The sequence below is a fragment of the Wyeomyia smithii genome, chromosome 1, assembly GCF_029784165.1.
Source record: "Wyeomyia smithii strain HCP4-BCI-WySm-NY-G18 chromosome 1, ASM2978416v1, whole genome shotgun sequence".
NCBI lineage: Eukaryota > Metazoa > Arthropoda > Insecta > Diptera > Culicidae > Wyeomyia > Wyeomyia smithii.
In genome coordinates this window covers 109960901-109988840 of record NC_073694.1, presented here as the reverse complement: position 1 = coordinate 109988840, position 27940 = coordinate 109960901, and the positions used below count along the sequence as shown (strand labels likewise).

At 39.7% G+C, this 27940-nt stretch overlaps 2 protein-coding genes across 16 annotated transcripts in view; one reads left to right on the top strand and one right to left on the bottom strand.

Annotated features, from left to right (window-relative positions):
- The window catches only part of LOC129734010 (myosin-10), a 540672-nt gene that overhangs the window by 324305 nt on the left and 188427 nt on the right, over window positions 1-27940 (top strand). The gene's annotated exons all lie outside the window — the stretch shown is intronic.
- LOC129734011 (uncharacterized) lies at window positions 143-12241 on the bottom strand. 2 transcript variants are annotated; one of them, XM_055695705.1, is made up of 4 exons: window positions 12197-12241; window positions 5477-5715; window positions 4218-5190; window positions 143-666 (listed from the first exon to the last, which is right to left on the bottom strand). In XM_055695705.1, the coding sequence occupies exons 3-4, from the start codon at window positions 5182-5184 to the stop codon at window positions 611-613; spliced, it is 1023 nt and encodes a 340-aa protein (XP_055551680.1). In that variant the 5' UTR covers window positions 5185-5190; window positions 5477-5715; window positions 12197-12241; the 3' UTR covers window positions 143-610. The 2 variants fall into 2 exon arrangements, 1 of the variants encoding a protein (XP_055551680.1); XR_008729761.1 differs by lacking the exon at window positions 4218-5190.

Here is a 27940-nt window from a genome sequence, read left to right as displayed (position 1 = left end):
AAGAAAGCGTCCCAAGTCCAGTAGCAAATTAGAAGGTATCGTTCGGATCACTTAAGCACTATCAAAAAGAAACAGTCTTCACAGTTCAAGAATCAACGTTCGAATGTCAGACTAGCTGACAGTTTATTCTTTATATCGTTCACGTCTAACGTTACCGAAGTTACGTTTAGACGGTGCTATAAACTTCCGACGTAACAAACGTTACCATGGAAGCTTTCGAAAAGGGCGTATGCCATAGCACTTCCCTTTTAAATAGTTGTTTTCTTAAAACCAAACCTAAACCTAATTAACAAAATGGTTTATACAATATAATTACTCGATATTTACAAGGTTTATTATTGACTTGCTTGAAGTCCAAATTCGAAAAGTTTAAAACTAAGTATAAACATATTTTTCATCTCTTTTTACTCTTTTCACTCTATTCGAACGCCTAAGTACGATCTCCGATGATTCCATCGGAAGCTTTCTCTTTCTGCCTCGATTAGGCAAATTGTTCTCCGGAAAACCTCTACAGTCCTCTTCTCCTTCCATGCTATCTTGTCGTCTCGAGCTTTCCGTCCCTTCGAACGGATTCCAGAGCGGAATCAATTTCGGTCCCTCTGGTTTCCTGTCAACCACTCTTATTTGTCTTCGATGGGCCATAACCGGCACGTTTCCAATCAATATCTGAAAGGTATTTTTAGAAAATCGTTTCAAGAAATTAGCTTTGAGCCAACGCATATGATTACGAGGGTTGTGGTTTTTATACCACACCACATCACCCTCCATCAGTTCATCAATTTCGTTAGTACGTTTTAGACCTACATTAGTAGGTTTGTTTCCTACATTAGTATGGCTTGATAATTTCTCATCTTGTGGAGGGGAAGGTGACGACAACTGTCGTTTATAACGTTTTTTGGGATTAATTAAATCAAGCAAGGTTTTTTGAGAGTAATTGAAATTTTTTTCAGACGGAAAGCCACCGTCGTTTGTCAAACAAGTGTTTCTATAAGTAAATAGAAATAAATTTATTTGGTCCTCCCAATTTAACTCTTTCGTTGAAGGCTCCATTAAGAACTTTTTCAAAACTTCCTTCACCGTTCTTACCAACCTCTCCGCCCGCCCGTTACTTGACGGGTTGTATGGCGGGCTTTTGAGCACTTTGATCTCTTGCCTTTCCAAAAAATTAACAAAATTATAAGAGTTAAAAGGGGGTCCTCCGTCAGATACCAGAACATCTGGTAAACCAAATCTAGCGAAAAAAGCAACTAATTTTCTTAAAACTGTTTTTGATTCTGTACCATTATTCATATTTTCAACCTCAATCCATTTGGAAAAGCTATCTACTATCAATAGATATGTACGTTGCTCAAAATAAAAAAAATCAATATGTATCCTACTAAAAGGTTTTATAGTAGGAGTCCATTTAGATTCTATGTTTGGATTTGGCTTTATTGCCATACTACTGCAAATATCACAGTTTGTAACGTGTCTCTCTATATCTGAATTGATTCCATACCAAAATACAGTGCGCATAGCCAGCTGTTTCATCTTTACCATCCCAATATGGTTGGCATGTAATAAATTGAGTATTCCACTTTGCATGAGTTGTGGTATAACAACCCTATTTTTATACAATAAGCACTCGTCAACTAATTCTATATCTTGCTGATTAGAAAAAACGTTGACGAAGCGTTTGTCTATTTTCCTTGGCCAACCATCTTTAATATATTTAATAATTTCCATTAGGAATTCATCGTCTCTAGTCATTTTGGCTATTTGCACTGAGTCAATAGGAAGTTCCCTACTGAAATTTATACTCCTGATCAATTCTTCATCTAAATTTTTAGGCACCGCTTCCGCTAAGGGAAAACGTGAACAAAAGTCAGCGTTTCCCATTTGGGAAGCGGTGCCTAAAAATTTAGATGAAGAATTGATCAGGAGTATAAATTTCAGTAGTGAACTTCCTATTCACTCAGTGCAAATAGCCAAAATGACTAGAGACGATGAATTCCTAATGGAAATTATTAAAATATTAAAGATGGTTGGCCAAGGAAAATAGACAAACGCTTCGTCAACGTTTTTTCTAATCAGCAAGATTTAGAATTAGTTGACGAGTGCTTATTGTATAAAAATAGGGTTGTTATACCACAACTCATGCAAAGTGGAATACTCAATTTATTACATGCCAACCATATTGGGATGGTAAAGATGAAACAGCTGGCTATGCGCACTGTATTTTGGTATGGAATCAATTCAGATATAGAGAGACACGTTACAAACTGTGATATTTGCAGTAGTATGGCAATAAAGCCAAATCCAAACATAGAATCCAAATGGACTCCTACTATAAAACCTTTTAGTAGGATACATATTGATTTTTTTTATTTTGAGCAACGTACATATCTATTGATAGTAGATAGCTTTTCCAAATGGATTGAGGTTGAAAATATAAATAATGGTACAGAATCAAAAACAGTTTTAAGAAAATTAGTTTCTTTTTTCGCTAGATTTGGTTTACCAGATGTTCTGGTATCTGACGAAGGACCTCCTTTTAACTCTTATAATTTTGTTAATTTTTTGGAAAGGCAAGGGATCAAAGTGCTCAAAAGCCCGCCATACAACCCGTCAAGTAACGGGCAGGCGGAGAGGTTGGTAAGAACGGTGAAGGAAGTTTTGAAAAAGTTCTTAACGGGGCCTTAAACGAAAGAGTTAAATTGGGAGGACCAAATAAATTTATTTCTATTTACTTATAGAAACACTTGTTTGACAAACGACGGTGGCTTTCCGTCTGAAAAAATTTTCAATTACTCTCCAAAAACCTTGCTTGATTTAATTAATCCCAAAAAACATTATAAACGACAGTTGTCGTCACCTTCCCCTCCACAAGATGAGAAATTATCAAGCCCTACTAATGCAGGAAACAAACCTACTAATGTAGGTCTAAAACGTACTAACGAAATTGATGAACTGATGGAGGGTGATGTGGTGTGGTATAAACTTGTGGTAATAATTTATAAGTCCCAGAAATGATTTCAGTTCTGTTACATTTGTAGGCGCCTTCGCTTCTCTTACTGTCTTTATTTTATTAGGACAAGGTAGTAACCCGTCTTTCCTTAAAATGTGCCCCAAGTAAGGTAGCTCAGAAACGAAAAATTTGCATTTCTCCCAGTTTACTTTTATATTTGCTTCTAATAGTCTTGATAAAACAATCTCCAATTTTTCTGAACAATCCTGCAAATTTTTTCCTGTTACAAGGACATCGTCTAAATAACAGGAAACATTTTCAATCCCATGTAAAACTTGATCCATTACCTGTTGGAAAATGGATGCACTTGAAGAAGCTCCCTGTGGTAATCTATTATATGTATACAATCCTTTGATTGTATTTATTACCACAAATTTCCTAGATTTTTCAGACAAAGACAATTGTGTATAAGCTCCCTCAAGATCCAGTGCACAAAAAACACTGCATCCTGCCAATCCGGCAAATAAATCCTGAGCAACAGGTAAAGGATAAGTGTTTGGAATAAGACTCTTATTAGTAGAGACTTTGCAGTCTATTACCAATCTAATATCGTTATTTTTCTTCATAACGATTACGATAGGAGACGCCCACTCACTGGTTTTGATTGGACTTATAACCTTTTCTGCTTCCAGTTTATCTAAATAAGTTAAGACTTTTTCCCTCAACCGATAAGGTACATTGTATGCCTTTTTAAATATAGGTGTGTCATTTTTCAATACCAAATCTGCTTCAAAATTTTTTATTGGTGAAGAGAAATCTTTAATAAAAACAGTAGCAAATTTATGCTTAATTTCTTGTACCACTTTAGTACTTTGTCTCTCGTTTATATTGTTTATTTGTGACGAACCTGTGAAAAAATTTCTCCAATTACTGAAAAACAAATCCAAACCATCACGCCCCAGAAGTGGAATAAAATTGTGTTTACTATCTAATACAACTAAGGTTATAGTAGCTTGTTTATTACCATATGTAATTAAAACATTTGTCTCTCCCAAGATTTTCAATTTGTCCCCATTGACGACCGCTAATTTCTTTTCTGAAATCCTCAGAGGCATTTTAAAAAATGAACTGTATGAGTCTTTACTCATGACAGTCACCGATGACCCACAATCGATTTCCATTTGAATGGGTTTTCCCTCTATAAAGACTTTTACTAAACAGGGGCTGTTAATTTTATTAATATTATAAACTAGCATGCATGTTAGATCACCTTTGTCGTCATCGCTGTCCGAATCATTTGTCCTTAGCTGGCTGAAGATCTCCTCAATATTTTTACTCTGACTCGGGCCTGGCTTTTTCCAATCGTCCACGAACTTTGAGCCTCGCATAATATTTTTCAGCTTAAAACACTTCTTTTTGATGTGACCCCTAACGCCGCAAAAGTCACAAATTATATTTTGCATCTTATGTTTTTGAGCCAACTGCCCCTTACGCCATTCGGCTGGTTTAATGTTGTTATATTTTCTGTCTTTATTTTGCTCATTCCTGAAATATGGCTTGTAACCTAACCTTGACCTCACTGGCCCTCTAGGGTAACTAGGGGATTGATTGGACCCATTTGCTGCCTCATAAGTTTTGAAAATCTTTTGCACTGTAGGACTGTTCAAGTTAGTATCAGCAAACGAAGATATTCTGGTATCTCTACCGATACCCAACGATTTGGCATTAGATTTCGCCATCTCCCAAGTGATAATGAGCTTTTCAGTTGCCTCCGCGCCTAATTCTTCGTCCTCGTTTAATAATTTTTGTTGTAAATGAATGTCGCCAATACCGGAAATAATCCTGTCCCTAATAGCCTGGTCTTTGAAAGTTCCAAAGGAACAGAACTCTGCTTGGAGTTTAATAGCCAATACATAATCTTCCAAAGTTTCATCTGGGTGCTGTACCCTTTGGGAAAATCTCACACGTTGCACCAACCCGGAAGGCGTTTTATCAAATCTCGATTTAAGCTTTTTAATCATATCCCCATAGAGAATGGTATTTAAATTATCAAGTGGAAATAACAATTTTAATTCGGCGTACACAAAAGGACCACTAAGTGTAATAAAATGAGCTTTTCTACTCTCTTCGTTTATATCGTTAGCTAGAAAACAATATTCCAAACGATCAACCCAGTCAGAGAATGATGTTCCCTTCCTGTAGGGTTCTATTAAAGAGGCCATGCTCATTTGAGCCATGCCGTTCTATATTTTATTTAAATTAAACGAAAAGGAGAGAAAAACCGAAATTAGTCCCAGGATGTTCCCCAAGAAATATATTTTAAATATAAGTATGTATATACAAATATATATATATATATATATATATATATATATATATATATATATATATATATATATATATATATATATATATATATATATATATATATATATATATATATATATATATATATATATATATATATATATATATATATATATAATATATCACAAATATAATTTAAATTTGGAAAACAGATCGACTTACCGAATCGGTCCTGGGCTTTAATTGAAATTTATTTCCTTTTATAGGTCGACCTTTGTCGCCTTGACTCTATAAGTCCTTTCAATACTTTGTCCTTTGTTAGCCCTCCTATTGCCACAGTAATGGCAAAATAAGTCCTTTGAATTCTTTGTGGTTATCTCCGGTGTCCTTTAAATCCTTTATCCACTGTCCTTTTGTTCCGAAATTTGTTCCCTTTTGTCCGGTCTCAACAATGGATGCTCCTATATCACCAAAGGTTAAAAAAAATTAGCAAAAATTCAAAAGAAAATCATTTCGCTGAAACTCAATTTAAATATGAAAGTATTTCTTTTATTTAATGCGAAACAAAAATTTCCATTTGTTACGAAACTTGAATAGGTGGCACACAAATGCCGCTTTTACCCTATTCGATGTTTTACAGCGAAAAACGAACAAAGAGAAAACAAAATGGCCCCAGCAAATTTAACCGCGTGTTAAATTTTTACAATGGCTATCAAAAGCGATTATCTACGAACGAAATGCTTTACCAACGGCAATTAAGGCCGTTAACGAAGATAAAAAAATCACTCACTACGGCAATTAAGGCCGTCAGATTTTTCACTGCACTTAATTTGATTTTAGTTTTTCTTCTGTTTAAACACTTAGCCTAGCACGCAAATTGAAATAAATTTCTGCTGGAAGTCAGCAAACAATTTTACCTTCGAAAGTTTTAACCTCGTCGCCAGTTTTTATAACTAATCTCTCAATAATTTTGAGAGATTTGACGAACTAACTGTTCGTCAGACTGACCAATTGGCCTGTGTAAATAGGGGTTTTCCTAAACCCCAGGCGCTAAGCGGACTCACCTAACTATCGCCAGTAAAATGCCAGGAAACTCCTAAGTGAAGAAAGCGTCCCAAGTCCAGTAGCAAATAAGAAGGTATCGTTCGGATCACTTTAGCACTATCAAAAAGAAACAGTCTTCACAGTTCAAGAATCAACGTTCGAATGTCAGACTAGTGATGGGAAACTTATCGATACTTATCGATAATATCGATAAATGATGGTCATCGATATTATCGTTAATTTTTCGACCTTAGCGATAATTATCGAGATTATAAGGGTAAGCACAAGTCATTGCGGCTGGTTACTGGAGGAGACTCAAAAGAAGGAGACCTCACATACCCTACCCCAAGAGTTGCTTCTGCCGCTAGGTATTTGTTGGGTGCTGCTATTCGACAAGATTTAGCATTGTTGGGGGTGGTGCGGGCGAACCTTTAGCCCCGGGTGTCACTGAGTTTCTGAGAAATAATGGTAACTAATAAGGTATTTATAGATTTTAGTTTCCTAAGAACAGATGAAATCGACAACTTAGTACTGGAGAACTTTGAAAAAATATCCAAACTTTTTGCACCATCTCATAAAAAGCAATGAAAAGCAAATTTTGTAAATTGTAATAAAATGCATTTTCTTTGGCTTGCCAACTCTTATAATCTGATGGACATGCATAGCGGCAGTCTATTGGTAATTCTCTGGTAATTGTTTAGTTTAACTTGGAACTGTTTAAGTTTAAAGTATCTGTTACCCAACAAACAATTTTTAGTTCCACTAAAAATCCAAATCAACGAAATTGTTGCGAAAAAAAAATATCCTGGGGTAGACAAAATAATTGAGATAAATAAAATTCTCTCGAATATTAAATGACCAGAACTTTACGAAAAATGAATCAATTTTGATAACCGGTTTCATTTCACTAGAAAACAGTATTATATTAGTATTACTTGGGAACTTGGTGTGACCAGAGTCTATGTGTATATAGAGTCGCGCGAAGAGAAAATCTATCGTTTCGGCAACACAGTTTCTATGCCGTTTGTTGCCAAAGACTATATAGTTCTGTTTTTCACCATGCATAAGCGAATATCATTTTTTGAAATTCTTCACAAGGTACACAGTTTTGAAAGATTACACCGGTAATGTTTTGTTAAATTTGAGTGAACCAGTGTACAGGTTTAATGTTGGATTGAAATGTGGAAGTGAAACTTCGGAAAAACACATATTCTTTATTACGCTCAATTACAACACTTTTCATCCACTCCTAACATTATCACCTTGTTTATTTACATTGCTCGATTGGTATTCTCGTTTGACACTGATTTGGTTCTTTTGGTTCTTTTGGTTTCATCTTTGCGGGACTCTTATTATAAACATAGACTCTGGGTGTGACCAACCTACACCGAAAATGTTTCGGATTTCAAGAGTGTGTGTCAAAGTGTACATGTTTGCAACACATAGAACGTTTTAGGCAACGAAATTGTCTATCTAAAATACTTCATTTAAAAAAATCTGAGATCACCGATATTTTCTTAAATCATTTTTTGTTTTTAAAATTATATTTTTTTCAGAGTAGGATCTTTAACTCAATTTTTTATATATTTGAAGGAAAGTTCAGATATTTTTTACTAAAATATATTGATTAATTGAAAAGGTTCAAATACAGCTGGGTTTTCTTACGCGGGGGATACATGCCTCGTGAAAAAACCATGTTAATTCAGAAATCCGCTTGATAAACTGCTTTAATTCAAAAATTCGCGTAAAAAACGACGTTAATTTGAAAATCTGCATAAATAACCTTTTAGAGAAAATCCGCGTGAAAATAATCTGACCTTTTTAAATGTTAATCCAGATAAATTTTCAAACGCAAGTTTGCAAAGCTGCTTGGTTTAACAAGACCTACACACCCACAATGTTCGATTGAATTCTGCTAGAGTGCTGCAAGCTCAAAGAAAATTAGTACCCAACAGGGAAAAAACCGCCAAAATCAACACCCATACTTGATAAATACCTCGGTGATTCCTTGGCGAATTTTCAATCTTTGGCTACCAATGAACTCGAAATAAATTCTGATTTATTGACAACATATAAACCTAAGTGAAACAGAATGTCAGAAAAAGTTCTACGCGTTGCAAAAATGTACACTCAGTGTTGTTAGTCTCGCTCGTAAGCGGCATGCAACACCTCATGTGAGGTTCTCGGTGATGCCGCTTTCACACAGTAGAGAATTCTCTATTCAAGCTATTTCTCGTTCTTTCTTGCTTGCATTTACTCCCGAGATCATATGCACACACTCCCGTCTACTCTCCTCATGTGTACTCGTGTGTACCTATTGCCCAACTCGCGAGAACTACTACCCGAAGACAATTGTTTCAAGATGCTTTGCGATGGTTGCATAGGGAAAAAAATGATAGGGTATCGGACTACTTCGGCAGCGGTTCGCTTCGGGTGGTTTTGCATTAGACTGCTGTAAAAAACTTACCGAAGCAGTCCGATACCCTACACGGTACCCCACTGTCCGTGCATGAAGCTAAACCGGGAAGAAAGCATTTTCGTTTCCGAGCACAGTTTTTCAAGCACTCCTAGTCGAGCAATTTTAGTCGAGTACTCCTACTCACGTACTCTTTTACGGTAGCTGAGTAGCAATACGAAAGAGTTTGTTCGTGTCGGTGCGTGCTTGCTGCTACTGAAGGGAATGCATGAAGAAGAAAGAGTATCTCCAAAGCGTGTGTACAAAAGACTCGAGAAGCGTAACATATGGTTCGTTCTCAAGCAGAAAGGAGAAGAAAGGTTTTACTTCTCGCTCGATTTGCAACGCTCTGTACACTTTGGCGCACACTCCGGAAATCCGAAACATTTCCAGTGATCCTTGGTCACGTCTAGTTCTCAAGTAATACTAGGAAACTAGGACAGTTTTACAGTAAAATGAAACCTGTTTTGTCAGAATTGATTCATTTTTCGTGAAGTTTTGGCCATTTAAAAATTGATAGAATTTTGCCTGCTTCAATTATTTCCCTAATTATACAACCTGCAAAATGAACTTCGGTTTGAAACTACTCCGTAGAAAGCACTCCCGGCGTAAAACCCGAAGACTTTCCAAAACAAACTATTATCGTCCGGTTGTTTGAATTTTGATTCGCAGTATCGTAAAATTTGTCATTCAAGGCCTTAACACAATGGATACGTTGCGGCTGCGTTTGCGGCAATTTGACAGTTAGCATACATTTACTGTCACATTGACGACAACGCAACGCAAACGTATCCATTCTGTTTGGGCCATCTCTGTCTCTGTTTTTAACAAATTTATATAGCAAAATTGCATTTGTCGAATAACGTTTGCGGTAAAAAAATGGACAAAAATTGCCGATTTTTCATGGGTTTACCTTTAATCGCACTGACGAAACTACTCATGCATCATCAATCATAGTAACCCATGAGTTAGCAAAAGAAATTTGACAGCTCTATCAGTCAATCTCTAACTGTGATGGCGAAAAAAGTCAAGCTACTCCGTTCAGAAGTGTGCGCGTTCAAAGAACGGTACCCCGCCACGTCAAAAACGGACATCGTGCTGCACTTTGTGGACGCCGGGTATGCCGGTTCTGGCATCTACAACATCTTGACACTATTGGACAACGATCAGAGCATCGAAAGAAAGCCCGGTTCCGGACGACCAACGACCCAGCGCGACAAGAAGCTTCAAAGGGTGCTGAAGAGGAAGACCGAGGGAAAAGTGGCTAAATCGCTGCGTGCACTTGGCCGAGAGGTTGGTGTATGCTCTAAAACAGTGAAAAAGCATATAGAGAACATAGACATACATGCAGGAAGCGGCAGTCCCGTCCACTGGTCTCGGAGCTGCAGACAATGACGCAGCGACAGCGGTTGAATAAGATGGTAAAGTCGATTTTCCCGGCGAATCGCGACGCGGCAGTGGTATTGGACGACTAGACCTATCTCACCCTGGATGGCAACGGCTAGCAGGGCTCTTCGTATTTTACCTCTCCCACGAAGGAAGTAAGCACCGAAGTAAAGTTTATTTCACAGTCCAAGTTCCCAAAGAAGGTGCGGCTGTGGCTGACAATCAGCGAGAAAGGGATGTTAAAGTTGCTCTTCTTTCGCTCCGGGCTGGCCGTGAACGGAGAAATTTATAGTACGAAGTGCCTGACAGAAGTTGCGACGTTCATCAAGAAACACCATAAGCGCGAAGACACGGTGTTCTGGCCAGATTTGACGCCGGCGATCGTTGGAGGAGATGGAGCGGCTGAATATCGATGTGGTACCGAAGTCGGCGAATCCGCCCAATGTCCCCCACCTGCTTCCCATCGAGAATTTCTGGACAAACTTGAAGCGCAAGACCTATTCCAACAATTTTGTCGCGAAAACAGAGGATGAATTGATAAAAAAACGAAGAAAGAGCTTAAAAACATGGCTACACGCATGTTTTCGTCCGCCATGGCGAATGGTCCGGTTAACTGCCGGAAGGCTGCACACAAGGACGTAATATTTTTTTTTGTGAGGAAGGTAACATGATGACCTTCCATGGGAAATTTATCCAACTCAATTATCTGGCATAGTTTTTTTCATCACCATCTGAAATAGCTTTTTTTTTCATCGCCATCTGAAAAAAATTTTTTTTTACCGCAAACGTTAGCTGTCATATTATCGATACTTATCGATAATATCGATAAAAACCCCGGAATTATCGATTGTTATGGATGTCCGTTTTGGGCGATATTTCCCATCACTATGTCAGACTAGCTGACAGTTTATTCTTTATATCGTTCACGTCTAACGTAACCGAAGTTACGTATGGAAGCTTTCGAAAAGGGCGTATGCCATAGGATCAATACTAAATTCGAAAATAGACTCAATTTAATTAACAATGAAATCAAGAACCAACAAAACATTTTGCATAATGTTCTAAGAAAAGACGACTACATTATATCAGAATATCAAAAATTGTCAATAATCATGCAGATGAACACTTTCCTAGAGGCGCTCAAATCAATAGTATATGCAATAATGATGGCAAAATTAAACGTTATTAGCATATTTATATTTACTACAAAAGAAATAGAAAACATAGCACAAGAAATTAGAAAGCAAGGTCTAGAAATTAACAACATAGAAGATGCTAGCAACTATCTCACCACCAGCGTCATCTACAAGCGATCAACAATAATCATCAGCGTGAACATCCCACAATTGCTCACCACATCATATAGAAAAGTCAACATCTACCCGCTACCCCTCTCCAATCATACAGCCAAAATACTTTACAAAAACGTATTCATCAATGAAGTCGAAATTTTGGGCATTAAATCAGAATGCCAAGAAAGTCATAAAATCACGATATGCGAAAGAAGACAGCTAGTCGATATCAGCGACGATCAGAGTTGCCAATAAAAATTTAATTTGAACTGGTAGAATGCTGAAGAAAAAACTGTAAAAAACTGGATTCCAAATAAATTTACAAAATACTGAAAAAATAAATTGTGAGAGAGCTTCTTTATGATGGTTATTGAATACAATATAAGTTTTAAATACAGCAACTTCGGGCTTACATTTTGTTGAAATTGTAGACTGAACTGTAGACTGAAAATTTTCATTTACAGGAGCAAAATTTTAAATTGCGGAACCAGTTTATCACAAATTCAAGAAAATAAAGCTGTTTATCGTTTACTATAACTTTTAACAAAAGAATTGATGCAACGTTTTCTTACGTTACATCAGTGAATACGAACAATTTTTGAACTGCTATGCAACTGGAATCAATTTGAAGAATGCCGCCTGCATATAATATATTTGTGATGGATTGTTTTTATTTTTATGTAATCGCAATTATTTCTTTTCTTCATAATCTGATAAAATCTATTTGTTAGTTTTAGAATAACTTACTCGTGCTGCTGAACTTACTCGTCTTTTTATCTCAACCATGCAAAACCCCGGAATTATCGATTGTTATCGATGTCCGTTTTGGGCGATATTTCCGATCACTATGTCAGACTAGCTGACAGTTTATTCTTTATATCGTTCACGTCTAACGTAACCGAAGTTACGTATGGAAGCTTTCGAAAAGGGCGTATGCCATAGGATCAATACTAAATTCGAAAATAGACTCAATTTAATTAACAATGAAATCAAGAACCAACAAAACATTTTGCATAATGTTCTAAGGAAAGACGACTACATTATACCAGAATATCAAAAATTGTCAATAATCATGCAGATGAACACTTTCCTAGAGGCGCTCAAATCAATAGAATATGCAATAATGATGGCAAAATTAAACGTTATTAGCAAATTTATATTTACTACAAAAGAAATAGAAAACATAGCACAAGAAATTAGAAAGCAAGGTCTAGAAATTAACAACATAGAAGATGCTAGCAACTATCTCACCACCAGCGTCATCTACAAGCGATTATCAATAATCATCAGCGTAAACATCCCACAATTGCTCACCACATCATATAGAAAAGTCAACATCTACCCGCTACCCCTCTCCAATTATACAGCCAAAATACTTTACAAAAACGTATTCATCAATGAAGTCGAAATTTTGGGCATTAAATCAGAATGCCAAGAAAGTCATAAAATCACGATATGCGAAAGAAGACAGCTAGTCGATATTAGCGACGATCAGAGTTGCCAATAAAAATTTAATTTGAACTGGTAGAATGCTACGGAAAAAACTGGAAAAAACTGGATTCCAAATAAATTTACAAAATACTGAAAAAATAAATTGTGAGAGAGCTTCTTTATGATGGTTATTGAATACAATATAAGTTTTAAATACAGCAACTTCGGGCTTACATTTTGTTGAAATTGTAGACTGAACTGTAGACTGAAAATTTTCATTTACAGGAGCAAAATTTGAAATTGCGCAACCAGTTTATCACAAATCCAAGAAAATAAAGCTTTTATCGTTTACTATAACTTTTAACAAAAGAATTGATGCAACGTTTTCTTACGTTACATCAGTGAATACGAACAATTTTTGAACTGCTATGCAACTGGAATCAATTTGAAGAATGCCGCCTGCATATAATATTTTTGAGATGGATTGTTTTTATTTTTATGTAATCGCAATTATTTATTTTCTTCATAATCTGATAAAATCAATTCATTCGTTGTTTTGCTTTCGTCTCGATTGGACGCAAATTGTTCATCTCCGTTTGAGTTTGCAAAATAACAATACACGAGTTATCGTACGGGTGTTTTTTTTTGTCGATTAGTTCTTGTGCTGCACGATAACAATAGCCGGTAGTTTATCGGCAGAAACATCTTCTGCACACTGGTAGGGGCAGGCTACCCCGCCAGTGATCCGATACGCAGCTGATATATCAGCAAGAATAATTCTCCCGCACCGCTGTTACCCCGCTAGCAGCACGGACCACCATACGATCGAGCGAGTGGAAGTCAACTACAAGTGGCATCTACAAGGTCGCGTGTAGGATACGGCCACTGTGTCACAACACGAAGCTGGATCGTCATTGTTTGTTCTGCGGAGACGCTCGATTAATCCTTCTATCAGCCGTGAGGTCGTGACTTAGACGTTCGGTGAAGTATTCACTTTAGAATTTTTATCATTATTATTAATAGTATTATTATTATTGTTATTATTATAATTATTATTACTATTGTTATTATTATTATTATTACTACAATTATTATTATTATTATTATTATTATTACTATTGTTATTAGTATTAGTATTACTGCCTTTTTTTTTATTTTGATCCATTTTAGTTTGAAAAATTGTTTTTAAAATTTAATAGCAACTACTTGACCCCCCCCCACATTCGAATATTTATCGTTTGTGTGCGGTAGAGCGTAACGCTCCCGCAAAATGGACGACATGCAGGTGCAACTATTCCTGGATGTGGAAACAAATGGGGAAGAGATTGAGATCTCCCCCATCAATTCCCCTCTACATTCCCCGCTACCTAGCCCCGTACCAAGGGTACCGGCAACACGGGTGAAAGCTTACCCAGATGCTTCGAAAGGTCCGTTCGTAGTTTACTTCAGGCCCATAAAGAAACCTCTAAATATAATTCAAATCGGCAAGGACCTGGCAAAACAGTTTTCGGACGTAACCGAAATTACAAAGGTTAGACCGAACAAACTGCGAGTTGTTGTGAGTAGCTTGAAGCAAGCAAACGCAATTGCTAGCTACGAGCTCTTCACGAGAGAGTACCGCGTGTACATCCCTGCCAAGGACGTGGAGATCGACGGTGTGGTTACCGAAGGAAGCCTCACGGTCGATGACATTTTGCGTCACGGGGTTGGCTGCTTCAAGAACCCCCTGATTCAAGATGTAAAGATACTGGATGTCAAGCAATTGCATTCAGTATCCATCGAAGAAGGGAAGAAGAAATTCTTCCCTTCGGATTCCTTCCGTGTAACATTCGCCGGATCCGCACTGCCGAACTACATCTTTTTGGACAGGGTTCGTCTGCCTGTACGCCTGTTCGTACCGCGGGTCATGCATTGCCAAAACTGCAAGCAGTTGGGTCATACAGCCACCTACTGCTGCAATAAGGCACGCTGCAGCAAGTGCGGAGGCAATCATGCTGAGACCGCTTGCAGTGAGGATACTGAAAAGCGTCTTTACTGCGAGGAAACTCGGCATGACCTTCCGGCGTGTCCCGCGTACAAACAGCGCGAGGAAAAAATAAAACGTTCCCTCAATGAACGTTCGAAGCGCTCTTCCGCAGAAATGCTGAAGAGTGCTGAGCCACCCTCGACAGGAAACATCTTTTCCTTTTCGCCAACCGATGAGGGTACATCTGACGATCCCGTCGAAGGGTGTTCTTATGCCATGCCAGAAGGATCTAGGAAGAGGAGAATGATCAACTCTCCTAATCTTTCTCGCAAAGGTCGCAAGATAACCCCTAGCGGAATGACCAATAAGCCAACACAAAAAGGAAGCGGTGAAGAAAAACCGAGGCAAGTACCCCCCGGTTTTAATTTCAAATCAAACCAGGAGTACCCACCGCTTCCTGGGGCACCAAAAACCCCTCGTGCACCCATTTCTCGATCAGAAGATAAAAAAGAAACAGGGTTCATAAAATTTTCCGATATTGTGGACTGGATATTTAAAACATTCAACATACCAGATCCCCTACAAAATATTCTTTTGCCCTTCTTCCTACAGTGAAAACCTTTTTGATGCAACTAGCAGCAACTTGGTCCCTCATTTCAGCTATTATATCTTTCGATGACTAATACGGCGAAAGAGGTTAGGAATTTTTTCACTGTATTACAGTGGAATTGCAGAAGTATCATCCCCAAATTCGATTTATTTTCTCATTTGATGAATACATACAATTGTGACGCATTCGCGCTCTGTGAAACCTTTCTCAATTCGAACGATCAACTCAATTTCCACGATTTTAACATTATTCGTCGAGATCGAGACTCACACGGTGGAGGGGTACTTTTAGGGATTAAAAAGTGCTATTCCTTCTTCCGAATCGACCTCCCCTCGATCTCGAATATTGAAGTCGTTGCCATTCAAACGAATATGAATGGAAAAGACCTATGCCTTGCTTCGTTATATATGCCTCCATCCGCGCGGATTGAACAGAAGCATCTCACTGATATAGCAGAGTTGCTTCCCGCGCCTTTTTTGATATTGGGAGATTTTAATTCTCACTGTTCACTATGGGGGTCGCTGTACGACGACAACCGATCTTCTTTAATCTGTAACTTGAGCGACGACTTCAATATGACAGTTTTGAATACTAGGGAAGCGCCACGTGTACCTAATCCTCCAGCACGTGAAATCGTGCTTGACCTATCCCTTTGCTCGACATCACTAGCGTTAGATTGCCGGTGGAAAGTGATCAACGATCCCCACGGTAGTGATCATCTTCCAATCGTTATATCAATTGCTAATGGTTCAACTCCCCCGAACCCAATCAATATTTCCTACGACCTTACACGTAATATTGATTGGAAGTGTTATGAGTCTATTATAGCGCAATCTATCGAGACTCACGAGGAACTTCCTCCGGAGGAAGAATACGCGTTCTTAGCTGGCTTGATAATCGACGCCGCGACTCAAGCTCAGACGAAACCGATACCCGGGGTAACGATTAGACAGCGCCCTCCCAACAAATGGTGGGACAAAGAGTGCTCTGAGCTGTACGCGCGAAGGTCCGCGGCGTATAAGGACTACCGGGAGTACGGCACTGTCAACCTGCTTCGAAAGTACGAGGCACTGGGCAGGCAGATGAAGAGCTTAGTAAAGGCGAAAAAACGCGGGTACTGGCGGCGGTTCGTAAACGCGTTGTCCAGGGAAACAGCGATGAGCACTCTTTGGGATACCGCCAGGCGCATGCGGAACCGTGACGTTTCGAATGAAAGCGAGGAGTATTCAGATCGCTGGATACTCGATTTTGCCAAAAAGGTCTGTCCGGACTCTGTACCGGAACAGAAAACCTTTCGCGACGCGTTATTAGTAACTACGGAAGAGCCTCCATTTTCGATGTTGGAATTTTCAATGGCTCTCCTGTCGTGCAACAATAAGGCTCCAGGGTTAGATAGAATAAAATTCAACCTGTTGAAGAATCTACCCGACTCTGCAAAAAGACGCTTGTTGAATTTGTTCAACAAGTTTCTTGAGCTAAATATTGTTCCGCATGACTGGAGGGAGGTAAGAGTCATTGCTATTCGGAAACCCGGGAAACCTGCCTCTGATCACAATTCATATAGGCCGATTGCGATGCTCTCTTGCCTCCGGAAATTAATGGAGAAAATGATCCTCTTACGGTTAGACAAATGGGTCGAAACAAACGGGTTACTTTCAGATACTCAATTTGGCTTTCGCCGGGGCAAAGGGACGAACGATTGCCTAGCGTTGCTTTCTACTGAAATTCAACTAGCCTTTGCTCGAAAAGAGCAAATGGCTTCTGCGTTCATGGATATTAAGGGGGCTTTTGACTCTGTCTCTGTAGAAGTTTTAAGCGCGAAACTTCATTCGCAGGGACTTTCACCAAATTTGAATAACTTTTTGCTCAATTTGTTGTCAGAAAAGCATATGTATTTCTCACATGGCGATTCGACAACTTCCCGAATTAGTTACATGGGCCTCCCCCAGGGCTCATGTTTAAGTCCTCTCTTATATAATTTTTACGTCAATGACATCGATGAATGTCTTGCAAATTCATGCACGCTAAGGCAACTTGCAGACGATAGCGTTGTATCCATTACTGGTGGCAAGGCTAGCGATCTGCAAGGACCATTGCAAGATACCTTAGACAATTTTGTCTGAATGGGCTCTTAAGCTGGGTATCGAATTCTCTCCGGAGAAAACTGAGCTGGTCGTTTTTTCTAGGAAGCATAACCCAGCTCAGCTGCAGCTCCTACTAACGGGTAAAACGATCTCTCAGGTTTTAGTCGCTAAATATCTCGGGGTCTGGTTCGACTCTAAATGCACCTGGGCTTGTCATATTAGGTATCTGACACAAAAATGCCAACAGAGGATTAATTTTCTTCGTACGATTACCGGAACTTGGTGGGGTGCTCACCCAGGAGACCTTCTAAGGTTATACCAAACAACGATATTGTCAGTTCTTGAGTACGGTTGTTTCTGCTTTCGCTCCGCCGCGAACACGCACATTTTAAAATTAGAGAGAATACAATATCGTTGTTTGCGTATTGCCTTGGGTTGCATGCAGTCGACCCATACGATGAGTCTTGAAGTGTTAGCGGGTATTCTTCCGTTGAAACATCGTTTTTGGAATCTCTCTTACCGGTTGCTAATTCGATGCACAGTTATGAACCCATTAGTAATTGAAAATTTCGAGAGGTTGGTCGACCTTCAATCTCAATCCAGATTTATGACTTTATATTTTGACTATAAGGCTCAAGATATTAATCCTTCTTCATACGATTCCTCCAATGTCGCACTTTTAGCTACTTCTAATAATGCTATATTCTTCGACACCACCATGAAACAAGACATTTCTGGTATCCCGGATCAATTGCGACCCCGAGAGATCCCTAAGATTTTTTCCAATAAGTTTAAACATGTTAGTTATGATAAAAGGTTTTACACTGACGGATCTAATCTAGATGAGTCCACTGGCTTCGGTGTTTTCCACGAAAATTTTACCGCCTCCTACAAACTCGATGCTCCTGCTTCCGTGTACGTCGCAGAACTTGCTGCTATTCAGTACTCTCTTGGAATCATCGAAACCCTACCCATAGACCACTACTTCATCTTCACAGATAGTCTCAGTGCCATTGAGGCTCTGCGATCAATGAAGCCTGTGAAGCACACCCCGTATTTCCTGGGGAAAATACGGCGGTTTTTAAGTGCTTTAACAGATAAAAATTACCGGGTGACCTTAGCGTGGGTCCCTTCTCATTGCTCGATTCCGGGTAACGAAAAGGCTGACTCTTTAGCTAAGGTGGGTGCTATTGACGGCGATATTTATGAAAGACCAATTGCTTATGATGAATTTCATAGCATTTTGCGTCAGAGAACACTCAACAGTTGGCAATCATCATGGAACTCAGGTGAACTGGGACGGTGGCTACATTCCATTTTTCCTAAGGTATCGACGAAAGCATGGTTCAAGGGGTTGGATGTAGGTCGGGACTTCATTCGCGTGATGTCCAGACTTATGTCCAATCACTATACGTTAAACGCGCATCTCTTTCGTATAGGGCTTGTAGACAGTAATCACTGCGTTTGTGGCGATGGCTACCATGACATCGAGCATGTTGTTTGGTCGTGTACCGAATACTGTGGTGTTAGGTCTGAGCTTATAGATTCCCTTCGGGCCCGAGGAAAACAACCGAACGTACCCGTTAGAGACATTCTGGGAAGCGGTGATCTCCAGTACATGACACAGCTATACGTGTTCATAAAACACGCTGGTATTAAAATATGAAACTCTTCTATCTATTTGTTAGATTACCATTCCCGCTACACGCTGAAAGAAGATGATACACTAAGCTGGAGACACTCAAACGAAGACTCGGCATCTTTATGTTCACGCAGACACCTCAGTCCAAACTGCTCAAATAGAACATCACTGCTTAGCCATGTACAAATAAATAAATCGTATAACTCAATATAGTTAAAATCAAAATTGTAACTCCCATCCCAATTGTAACTCTCACCTTAAATCCCCACTAGCTCGTAGTCGGCCGCGAGAATAAAGAAAAGGCCTCCCTCTTTTCCCTGCTAATTTAGAATTTAAAAAAAAATGTACTTGGCTCAGTTAAACATAAATTGTATCGTGCCGTGTCAAATAAACTATTTAAAAACCAAAAAAAAAAATAATCTGATAAAATCTATTTGTTAGTTTTAGAATAACTTACTCGTCTTGCTGAACTTACTCGTCTTTTTATCTCAACCATGCAATACAATCCTTAATTTGGTCGTGTTTCATGCGAGAAGATACAATACTGAAAATGCTGTTAAGAATTGCTACAATGACTTATCAATCCACAAAATTTACGTTCTAAAAATATTTCCAAACCTGTCAGAGCTTGAGTGTCCAAAAAATCTGGATAAAACTGGCAAATATACAAAAAAACTGGAAGATTTCGGGATTAAACTGTTTGACTGGATCACTTGAAAAAAACTGGAAGAATCCAGTTTAAACTGGAACATTGGCAACTCTGGCGACGATACGTGTGAAGCACCATTATTGCGAGGTCATCATGGAAAGTGCAATCTCTTTGAAAGACCTCCAACATCAGAAATGAAAACGATAGCCCCAGGCACATTGTTGGTTTTAACCGCTCACCAAGACGTACGAATCAACAGCACCTGCGGCATCAGCAACCAAAAATTAATCGGAATCCACCTGATAGTATTTCATAACTGCTCAATATACGTCGAAAACGAGCTATATGAAAATTACGAATCCTGGTACCACCAGCCAATAATTCTTCCATTGCAACCCATGAAAATAAAACCTCTTCAAATCGAAAAGCATACAAACCTTACAGAACTGCATGAACTGCATTTAAAAACTAGGCAACACATGGAAACAATAAAATTCCATTATAAAGTTGGAATCGTATCTATCGGCACTGTCAGCACATTCGCTTTTCTGGCTTTCATAATTATCAAATATCGGCTCATAGCAAAGACAACGAATTGCTCGAGACGATGAATACTTAAAGGGGGGTTGAGATAAAGACAGAACATCCTCAACACCAGTTGTCGCTGAATCTAAGCGACCTGAAACCAAGCCACGCGCAAACAACAAGACAGCACACTCAGCAGGATTGGAGCCCGGAGCCACCAAAGTATTCAACGTGGAACTCGCATTGACCTCGCTAAGTGCTGCATCGTCGTTAGGTCTTAGGTCAGCAGATTTTAGGACAGCAGGTAGGGCAGTCAGGCCTCTGTAAAATAGTCTTTAATCAGTCTACGTCAAAGTGTGACCGAGTACGGTCTTATAAAAATTTTTTAAAATTAAATTCAAATCAATGATTTTTAATGATATATATATATATATATATATATATATATATATATATATATATATATATATATATATATATATATATATATATATATATATATATATATATATATATATATATATATATATATATATATATATATATATATATATATATATATATATATATATATATATATATATATTTATATAACATTAAAGATCATTGATTTGAATTTAAATTTTAAAAATTTTTATTAGACCGTACTCGGTCACACTTTGACGTAGACTGATTAAAGACTATTTTACAGAGGCCTGACTCCTGCTGTCCTAAAATCTGCTGACCTAAGACCCAATGACGATGCAGCACTTAGCGAGGTCAATCCGAGTTCCACGTTGAATACTTTGGTGGCTCCGGGCTCCAATCCTGCTGAATGTGCTGTCTTGTTGTTTGCGCGTGGCTTGGTTTCAGGTCGCTTAGATTCAGCGACAACTGATGTTGAGGATGCTCTGTCTTTATCTCAACCCCCCTTTAAGTATTCATCGTCTCGAGCAATTTGTTGTCTTTGCTATGAGCCGATATTTGATAATTATGAAAGCCAGAAAAGCGAATGTGCTGACAGTGCCGATAGATACGATTCCAACTTTATAATGGAATTTTATTGTTTCCATGTGTTGCCTAGTTTTTAAATGCAGTTCATGCAGTTCTGTAAGGTTTGTATGCTTTTCGATTTGAAGAGGTTTTATTTTCATGGGTTGCAATGGAAGAATTATTGGCTGGTGGTACCAGGATTCGTAATTTTCATATAGCTCGTTTTCGACGTATATTGAGCAGTTATGAAATACTATCAGGTGGATTCCGATTAATTTTTGGTTGCTGATGCCGCAGGTGCTGTTGATTCGTACGTCTTGGTGAGCGGTTAAAACCAACAATGTGCCTGGGGCTATCGTTTTCATTTCTGATGTTGGAGGTCTTTCAAAGAGATTGCACTTTCCATGATGACCTCGCAATAATGGTGCTTCACACGTATCGTCGCTAATATCGACTAGCTGTCTTCTTTCGCATATCGTGATTTTATGACTTTCTTGGCATTCTGATTTAATGCCCAAAATTTCGACTTCGTTGATGAATACGTTTTTGTAAAGTATTTTGGCTGTATGATTGGAGAGGGGTAGCGGGTAGATGTTGACTTTTCTATATGATGTGGTAAGCAATTGTGGGATGTTTACGCTGATGATTATTGTTGATCGCTTGTAGATGACGCTGGTGGTGAGATAGTTGCTAGCATCTTCTATGTTGTTAATTTCTAGACCTTGCTTTCTAATTTCTTGTGCTATGTTTTCTATTTCCTTTGTAGTAAAAATAAATTTGCTAATAACGTTTAATTTTGCCATCATTATTGCATATTCTATTGATTTGAGCGCCTCTAGGAAAGTGTTCATCTGCATGATTATTGACAATTTTTGATATTCTGATATAATGTAGTCGTCTTTCCTTAGAACATTATGCAAAATGTTTTGTTGGTTCTTGATTTCATTGTTAATTAAATTGAGTCTATTTTCGAATTTAGTATTGATCCTAATCTGTCTGTTATTTTGTTTTATCAGCGAGTTTCCTGCTGCTCTAAGCTCCTTCAAGTTATTCTCGATTAGATTCATATCTTCTGCGTCAAGATTACCGGTAACGAATTTGATGGCACTTCCTAGTAGATTAATCGCACGTTTATTTCTATTTGTGTTGATGTGTATTGAGTTAAAGAATGATTCGATTTCCTTTAGTTTTATCCTGATAACGTCTGAAAAGTCACTGGATGAATTAGCTAGCTGACTAGCTGACTTGTTACATTTTCTATAATTGATACTGAGATTTCAATTTGTTGGAAATCAATGATGTGTAAGATTCTATCGTAGCCGGCAATTATTCTTCCCTCCCCCCTTTGTAAAAGCAATGCTCCTGCGTTGTTACTGATGTCGTGGATTTGTATGGATTGAGGATGGGATGGTGATGAATAGTGTAAAGATGCATAGTGTATGTAGCATGTGGATTTTCATCTTTCATTTAGACCTGGCGTCACGGTGTACAGGGCATGACCAAACAACGTGCTCTATGTCGTGATAACCTTCACCACAGGCACAGATACCACTTTCCCCGAGCCCAACACGACGGAGATGCGCGTCAAATCTATAGTGATTGGACATAAGCCGGGACATCACGCAAATGTAATCCCGACCTACATCCAACCCCTTGAACCACGGGTTCGTCGACACCTTGGGGATTATGGAATGTAACCACCTTCCCAGTTCCCCTCTGGTCCAAGCATTTTGCCAACTGATGATCGTATTCTGACGTACAAATGAGAAAAATTCATTAAAGGCAATTGGTCTTTCATAAATTCCACCGTTTGTTGCGCCCACCTTAGCCAAAGAGTCCGCTTTCTCATTGCCCGGTATCGAGCAGTGAGAAGGGACCCACGCTAAGGTAATCTGATACGATTTTTCGGATAAAGCACTCAGATGTTCCCGTATTTTCCCCAGGAAATACGGAGAGTGCTTAACATCTTTCATCGATCAGAGAGCCTCAATGGAACTGAGACTGTCCGTAAAGATGAAATAATGGTCCGTGGGCATTTTTTCGATAATCCCTAGGGTGTACTGAATTGCAGCCAATTCTGCGACGTAAACAGAAGCAGGATTATCAAGCTTATGGGAGACGGTTAAATTGTTATTGAAAATACCGAAGCCAGTGGACCCATCAAGAAGTGATCCGTCAGTGTAGTACATATTGTCGCAGTTGATGTTTCGATATTTATTGGAAAAAATTTTGGGGATCTGCTGCACGCGTAAATGATCCGGGATTCCACGAGTTTTTTCTATCATGGATTTATCGAAAAACACAGTAGAATCAGAAGTATTCGATAAGTCGACACGATTTGGAATATTCGAAGAAGGGTTAATATTATGGGACATGTGATTGAAATACAATGTCATAAAACGGGTTTGAGAATTAAGTTCGATTAACCTTTCAAAATTTTTAATCACAGGACGGTTCAAGACCTCACATTTGATAAGAATGCGAGAAGACAGGCTCCAGAAGCGGTTTTTCAATGGTAGTACTCCAGCTAAGACCTCCAAACTCATCGTATGGGTCGACTGCATGCAACCCAAGGCGATACGCAAACAACGATATGTATTCGCTCCAGTTTGATCAGATGTGTGTTTGCTGCGGAGCGGAAGCAGAAACACCCGTACTCAATGACAGACAATATCGTTGTTTGGTAAAGCCTTATAAGGTCTCCTGGGTGGGCTCCCCACCATTGTCCGGTTATTGTACGAAGAAAATTCACTCTTTGTTGACATTTTTTCATCAGATACCTAACGTGACAACCCCAGGTGCCTTTAGAGTCGAACCAGATACCAAGATATTTGTGTACCAAAACCTGAGAAATCGTTTTACCCATTAATTGTGTTTGAAGCTGAGCAGGTTCATGCTTCCTAGAAAAAACTACTATCTCAGTCTTCTCCGGAGAGAATTCGATACCTAGCTGTAAAGCCCAAGCAGTCAAATTGTCCAAGGTATCTTGCAATGGTCTTTGCAAATCGGCAGCTTTGGCTTCTGTAACAGAGATTACACTGTCGTCTGCAAGTTGTCTTATCGTGCATGAATTTGCCAGACATTCGTCGATGTCATTTACATAAAAGTTGTAAAGAAGGGGGCTTAAACATGAGCCCTGGGGAAGACCCATGTAGCTAATGCGAAAAGTTGCCAAATCGCCGTGCGTAAAATGCATGTGCTTATCGGACAGCAAATTGTGCAAAAAAATGTTCAAAATTGGAGAAAATCCTTGTCGGTGAAGTTTACCCGAAAGAATGTCAATAGAAACGGAATCAAAAGCCCCCTTAATGTCTAAGAACGCAGACGCCATTTGTTCTTTGCGAGCATACGCCAGCTGAATATCTGTTGAAAGCAACGCAAGACAATCATTCGTCCCTTTGGCACGGCGGAAGCCAAACTGAGTATCTGATAGTAGACCATTTGATTCGACCCAGTGGTCTAAACGACGGAGTATAATTTTTTTCCATCAATTTCCGGATACAGGATAGCATTGCAATCGGCCTATAAGAGTTGTGATCAGAAGCTGGTTTCCCTGGTTTTTGGATGGCGATCACCTTCACTTGCCTCCAATCCTGCGGTAAAATGTTTTGCTCCAGGAACTGATTGAACAAGTTCAACAAGCGCCTCTTGGCATTGCCGGGTAGATTCTTCAACAAGTTGAATTTGATTCTATCTAACCCAGGCGCGTTATTGTTACAGGACAGGAGGGCAACTGAAAATTCTGCCATCGTAAAAGGTGATTCTATCGCGTCGTGACCCGGAGACGTATCGCGAACAAATTTTTGCGCAGGAACAGAGTCCGGACATACTTTCCTGGCAAAATCAAATATCCACCGACTTGAAGACTCCTCGCTTTCGTTGACCGTTACGCGATTCCGCATTCTTCGGGCTGTGTTCCAAAGAGTGCTCATCGATGTCTCCCTCGACGTCTCGTTCACGAACCGACGCCAATATCCGCGTTTCTTTGCTTTAGCCAGGCTTTTAAGCTTGGTATTAAGCTCCGAATACCGTATATAGTCGTCGGGTATACCTCCCTTCTGGAAGGCCAAAAACGCGTCGGATCTTTGCGTGTAGACATCGGAGCACCCTTTGTCCCACCACGGAGTTGGAGGCCGCTCTTTGATCGTTACGCCAGGATATTTCTTCGTTTGGGCTTGCAACGCGGCGTCAAGGATTAAGCTCGCGAGGAGGTTGTATTCTTCAAGTGGTGGGTGATGTTGAATCGACTCAACCGCTTTTGAAATCATTTCCTCGTATAACTTCCAATCGACATTCCGTGTGAGGTCATACGGAATGTCAATTGGTCGCGTTGTTGAACCGTTAGTAATTGAAATAAGAATAGGCAGATGGTCGCTACCGTGAGGATCGAGGATTACCTTCCATGTGCAATCCAACCGTAGCGACGTCGAACATAAGGATAGATCCATTCCGCGTCGAACACTCGACAGAAACGGACGTGCAAAGTGGTCGTTCTATTACAATCCGGTCTGTGTGTACGAATAGCCAAACAAAAGAGTGTATTATTCGCGCTAAAGGCCAACTAGATTGTGAGTTGTGTCGATACGTTCTGTACCCGGCTCACAACTTTGGCTGTATTGGTGCAAAATACCAGCTGCAGTTTTGATCTGTGCACCGTGAATAGATCTTTTTAATCCAAGCCCATCAGTTGACAGTCGAGTCCGTGTCGCTGTGCTGAGTGATCTCACACCCGGCTCACTGCTGGTGGCTGTATTGGTGCTGCTGTACTGGTGCTGCTGGCTGCTTTGGGTGCAGCTTCGAACGATCGGACAACCACTGCTGGAAGGAAGAAGTAAAGAGGTACGTGTTCTTGTCGGCGCTAGTGCGCTAGTGCGCTACATTTAGCGCAATGGATATAGATCCCTCGCCTCCCGTGCCACCATCCCCGAACCCCCCTGACCCTGACCCTTCTGTTACCCCCTCCCCTGTTCATTCTCCAGTCCCCCCTCGCCCCAGGCTTTACCCGGACGGATCTCAACAGGGCAGCTATACTGTTTATTTTCGTCCAAAGGCAGGAGTGAATTCAAAGCGTTTAAACATACTGCAAACTGCTAAAGACCTGACGAAGGGGTACAAGGCCGTGACCGAAATTTCCAAGGTCCGACCTAACAAGCTCCGTGTCGTGGTCAGTGATCTGGCACAGGCCAATGCTATCGCTTGCTCTGAGCTCTTCACACGCGAGTATCGCGTCTACATACCCGCACGAGACGTGGAGATCGACGGTGTCATAACCGATTCGAGTCTGTCTGTCGAGTGTATCCTAAAAAGCGCAACCGGTTGCTTCAAAAATACCGAAACACAGGCGAAGATTTTGGATTGTAAGCAATTGCGGTCCATGTCTCTCGTCGGCGGTAAAAGAGTTTACACTCCGTCAGACTCGTTTCGCGTTACGTTTGCCGGATCTGCACTCCCTAGCCACGTCTCGATCGACCGGGTTCGTCTGCCTGTGCGATTGTATGTACCCCGTGTTATGAATTGCACCAATTGCAAGCAGTTAGGCCACACAGCCGCCTAATGCTGCAATAAGGCACGATGTAGCAAGTTTGGGGAGACTCATGCGGAAGTTTCTTGCAGTGTTAATGCTGAAAAATGTATTCACTGTGGGGAAAACCAGCATGAGCTCTCCACATGCCCGGTGTACATGCAGCGCAGAGATAAAATCAAGCGGTCACTTAAGGAGCGTTCAAAGCGTTCTTACGCTGAGATGCTGAAGAAGACCGTGACCACTTCTACCATAACATCGAACCCCTTTGATCTGTTGCCCTCTGATGAAACCGATTCTGACGATTCATCAGCGGGAACATCTTATGCCAATCCTGGGGAGTCTAGGAAGAGGAAAAATGTTTCTTCTCCTAAACTTCCTCGTAAAGGTCCTAAGATTTCCCAAAGTGTAATGAAAAGTACGAACAAACCAAACAGTGCTGCGGAAAAACCGAAGCAAACTCCTCCTGGGCTTGCAAATTTAAAGTCCCAGAAGGAGTTCCCAGCACTGCCAGGAACATCTATAACCCCAGTTGTTCCTTTTGCACATCCAGTTGAGGAAACAAACTCTGGATTAGTGAAATTTTCTGACATTGTGGACTGGATTTTTGAAAATTTCAATGTACCCGATCCAATTAAAATTTTTCTTACAGCATTCCTCCCAACAGTTAGATCATTTTTGAAGCAGTTGACTGCCCAATGGCCCCTCCTTGCAGCGATTGTATCCTTCGATGCCTAATTCAACTGCGTATATGAAGGATTCTATCTCTGTGTTACAGTGGAATTGTAGAAGTATTTTACCAAAAATTGATTCGTTTAAAGTTTTGATAAATAAAAACAAATGCGATGCATTTTCCATTTGTGAAACTTGGCTTACTTCAAATATTGATCTCAACTTCCATGATTTTAATATTATTCGCCTTGATCGAGACACCCCATATGGAGGAGTACTTTTAGGGATTAAAAAGTGCTATGCTTTCTATCGTATTAACCTCCCCTCGATTCCAGGCATCGAAGTTGTCGCATGTCAAATGACAATACAAGGTAAAGAGCTTTGTATTGCCTCAATATATATTCCTCCCAGAGCACAGGTTGGGCAACGGCTGCTCT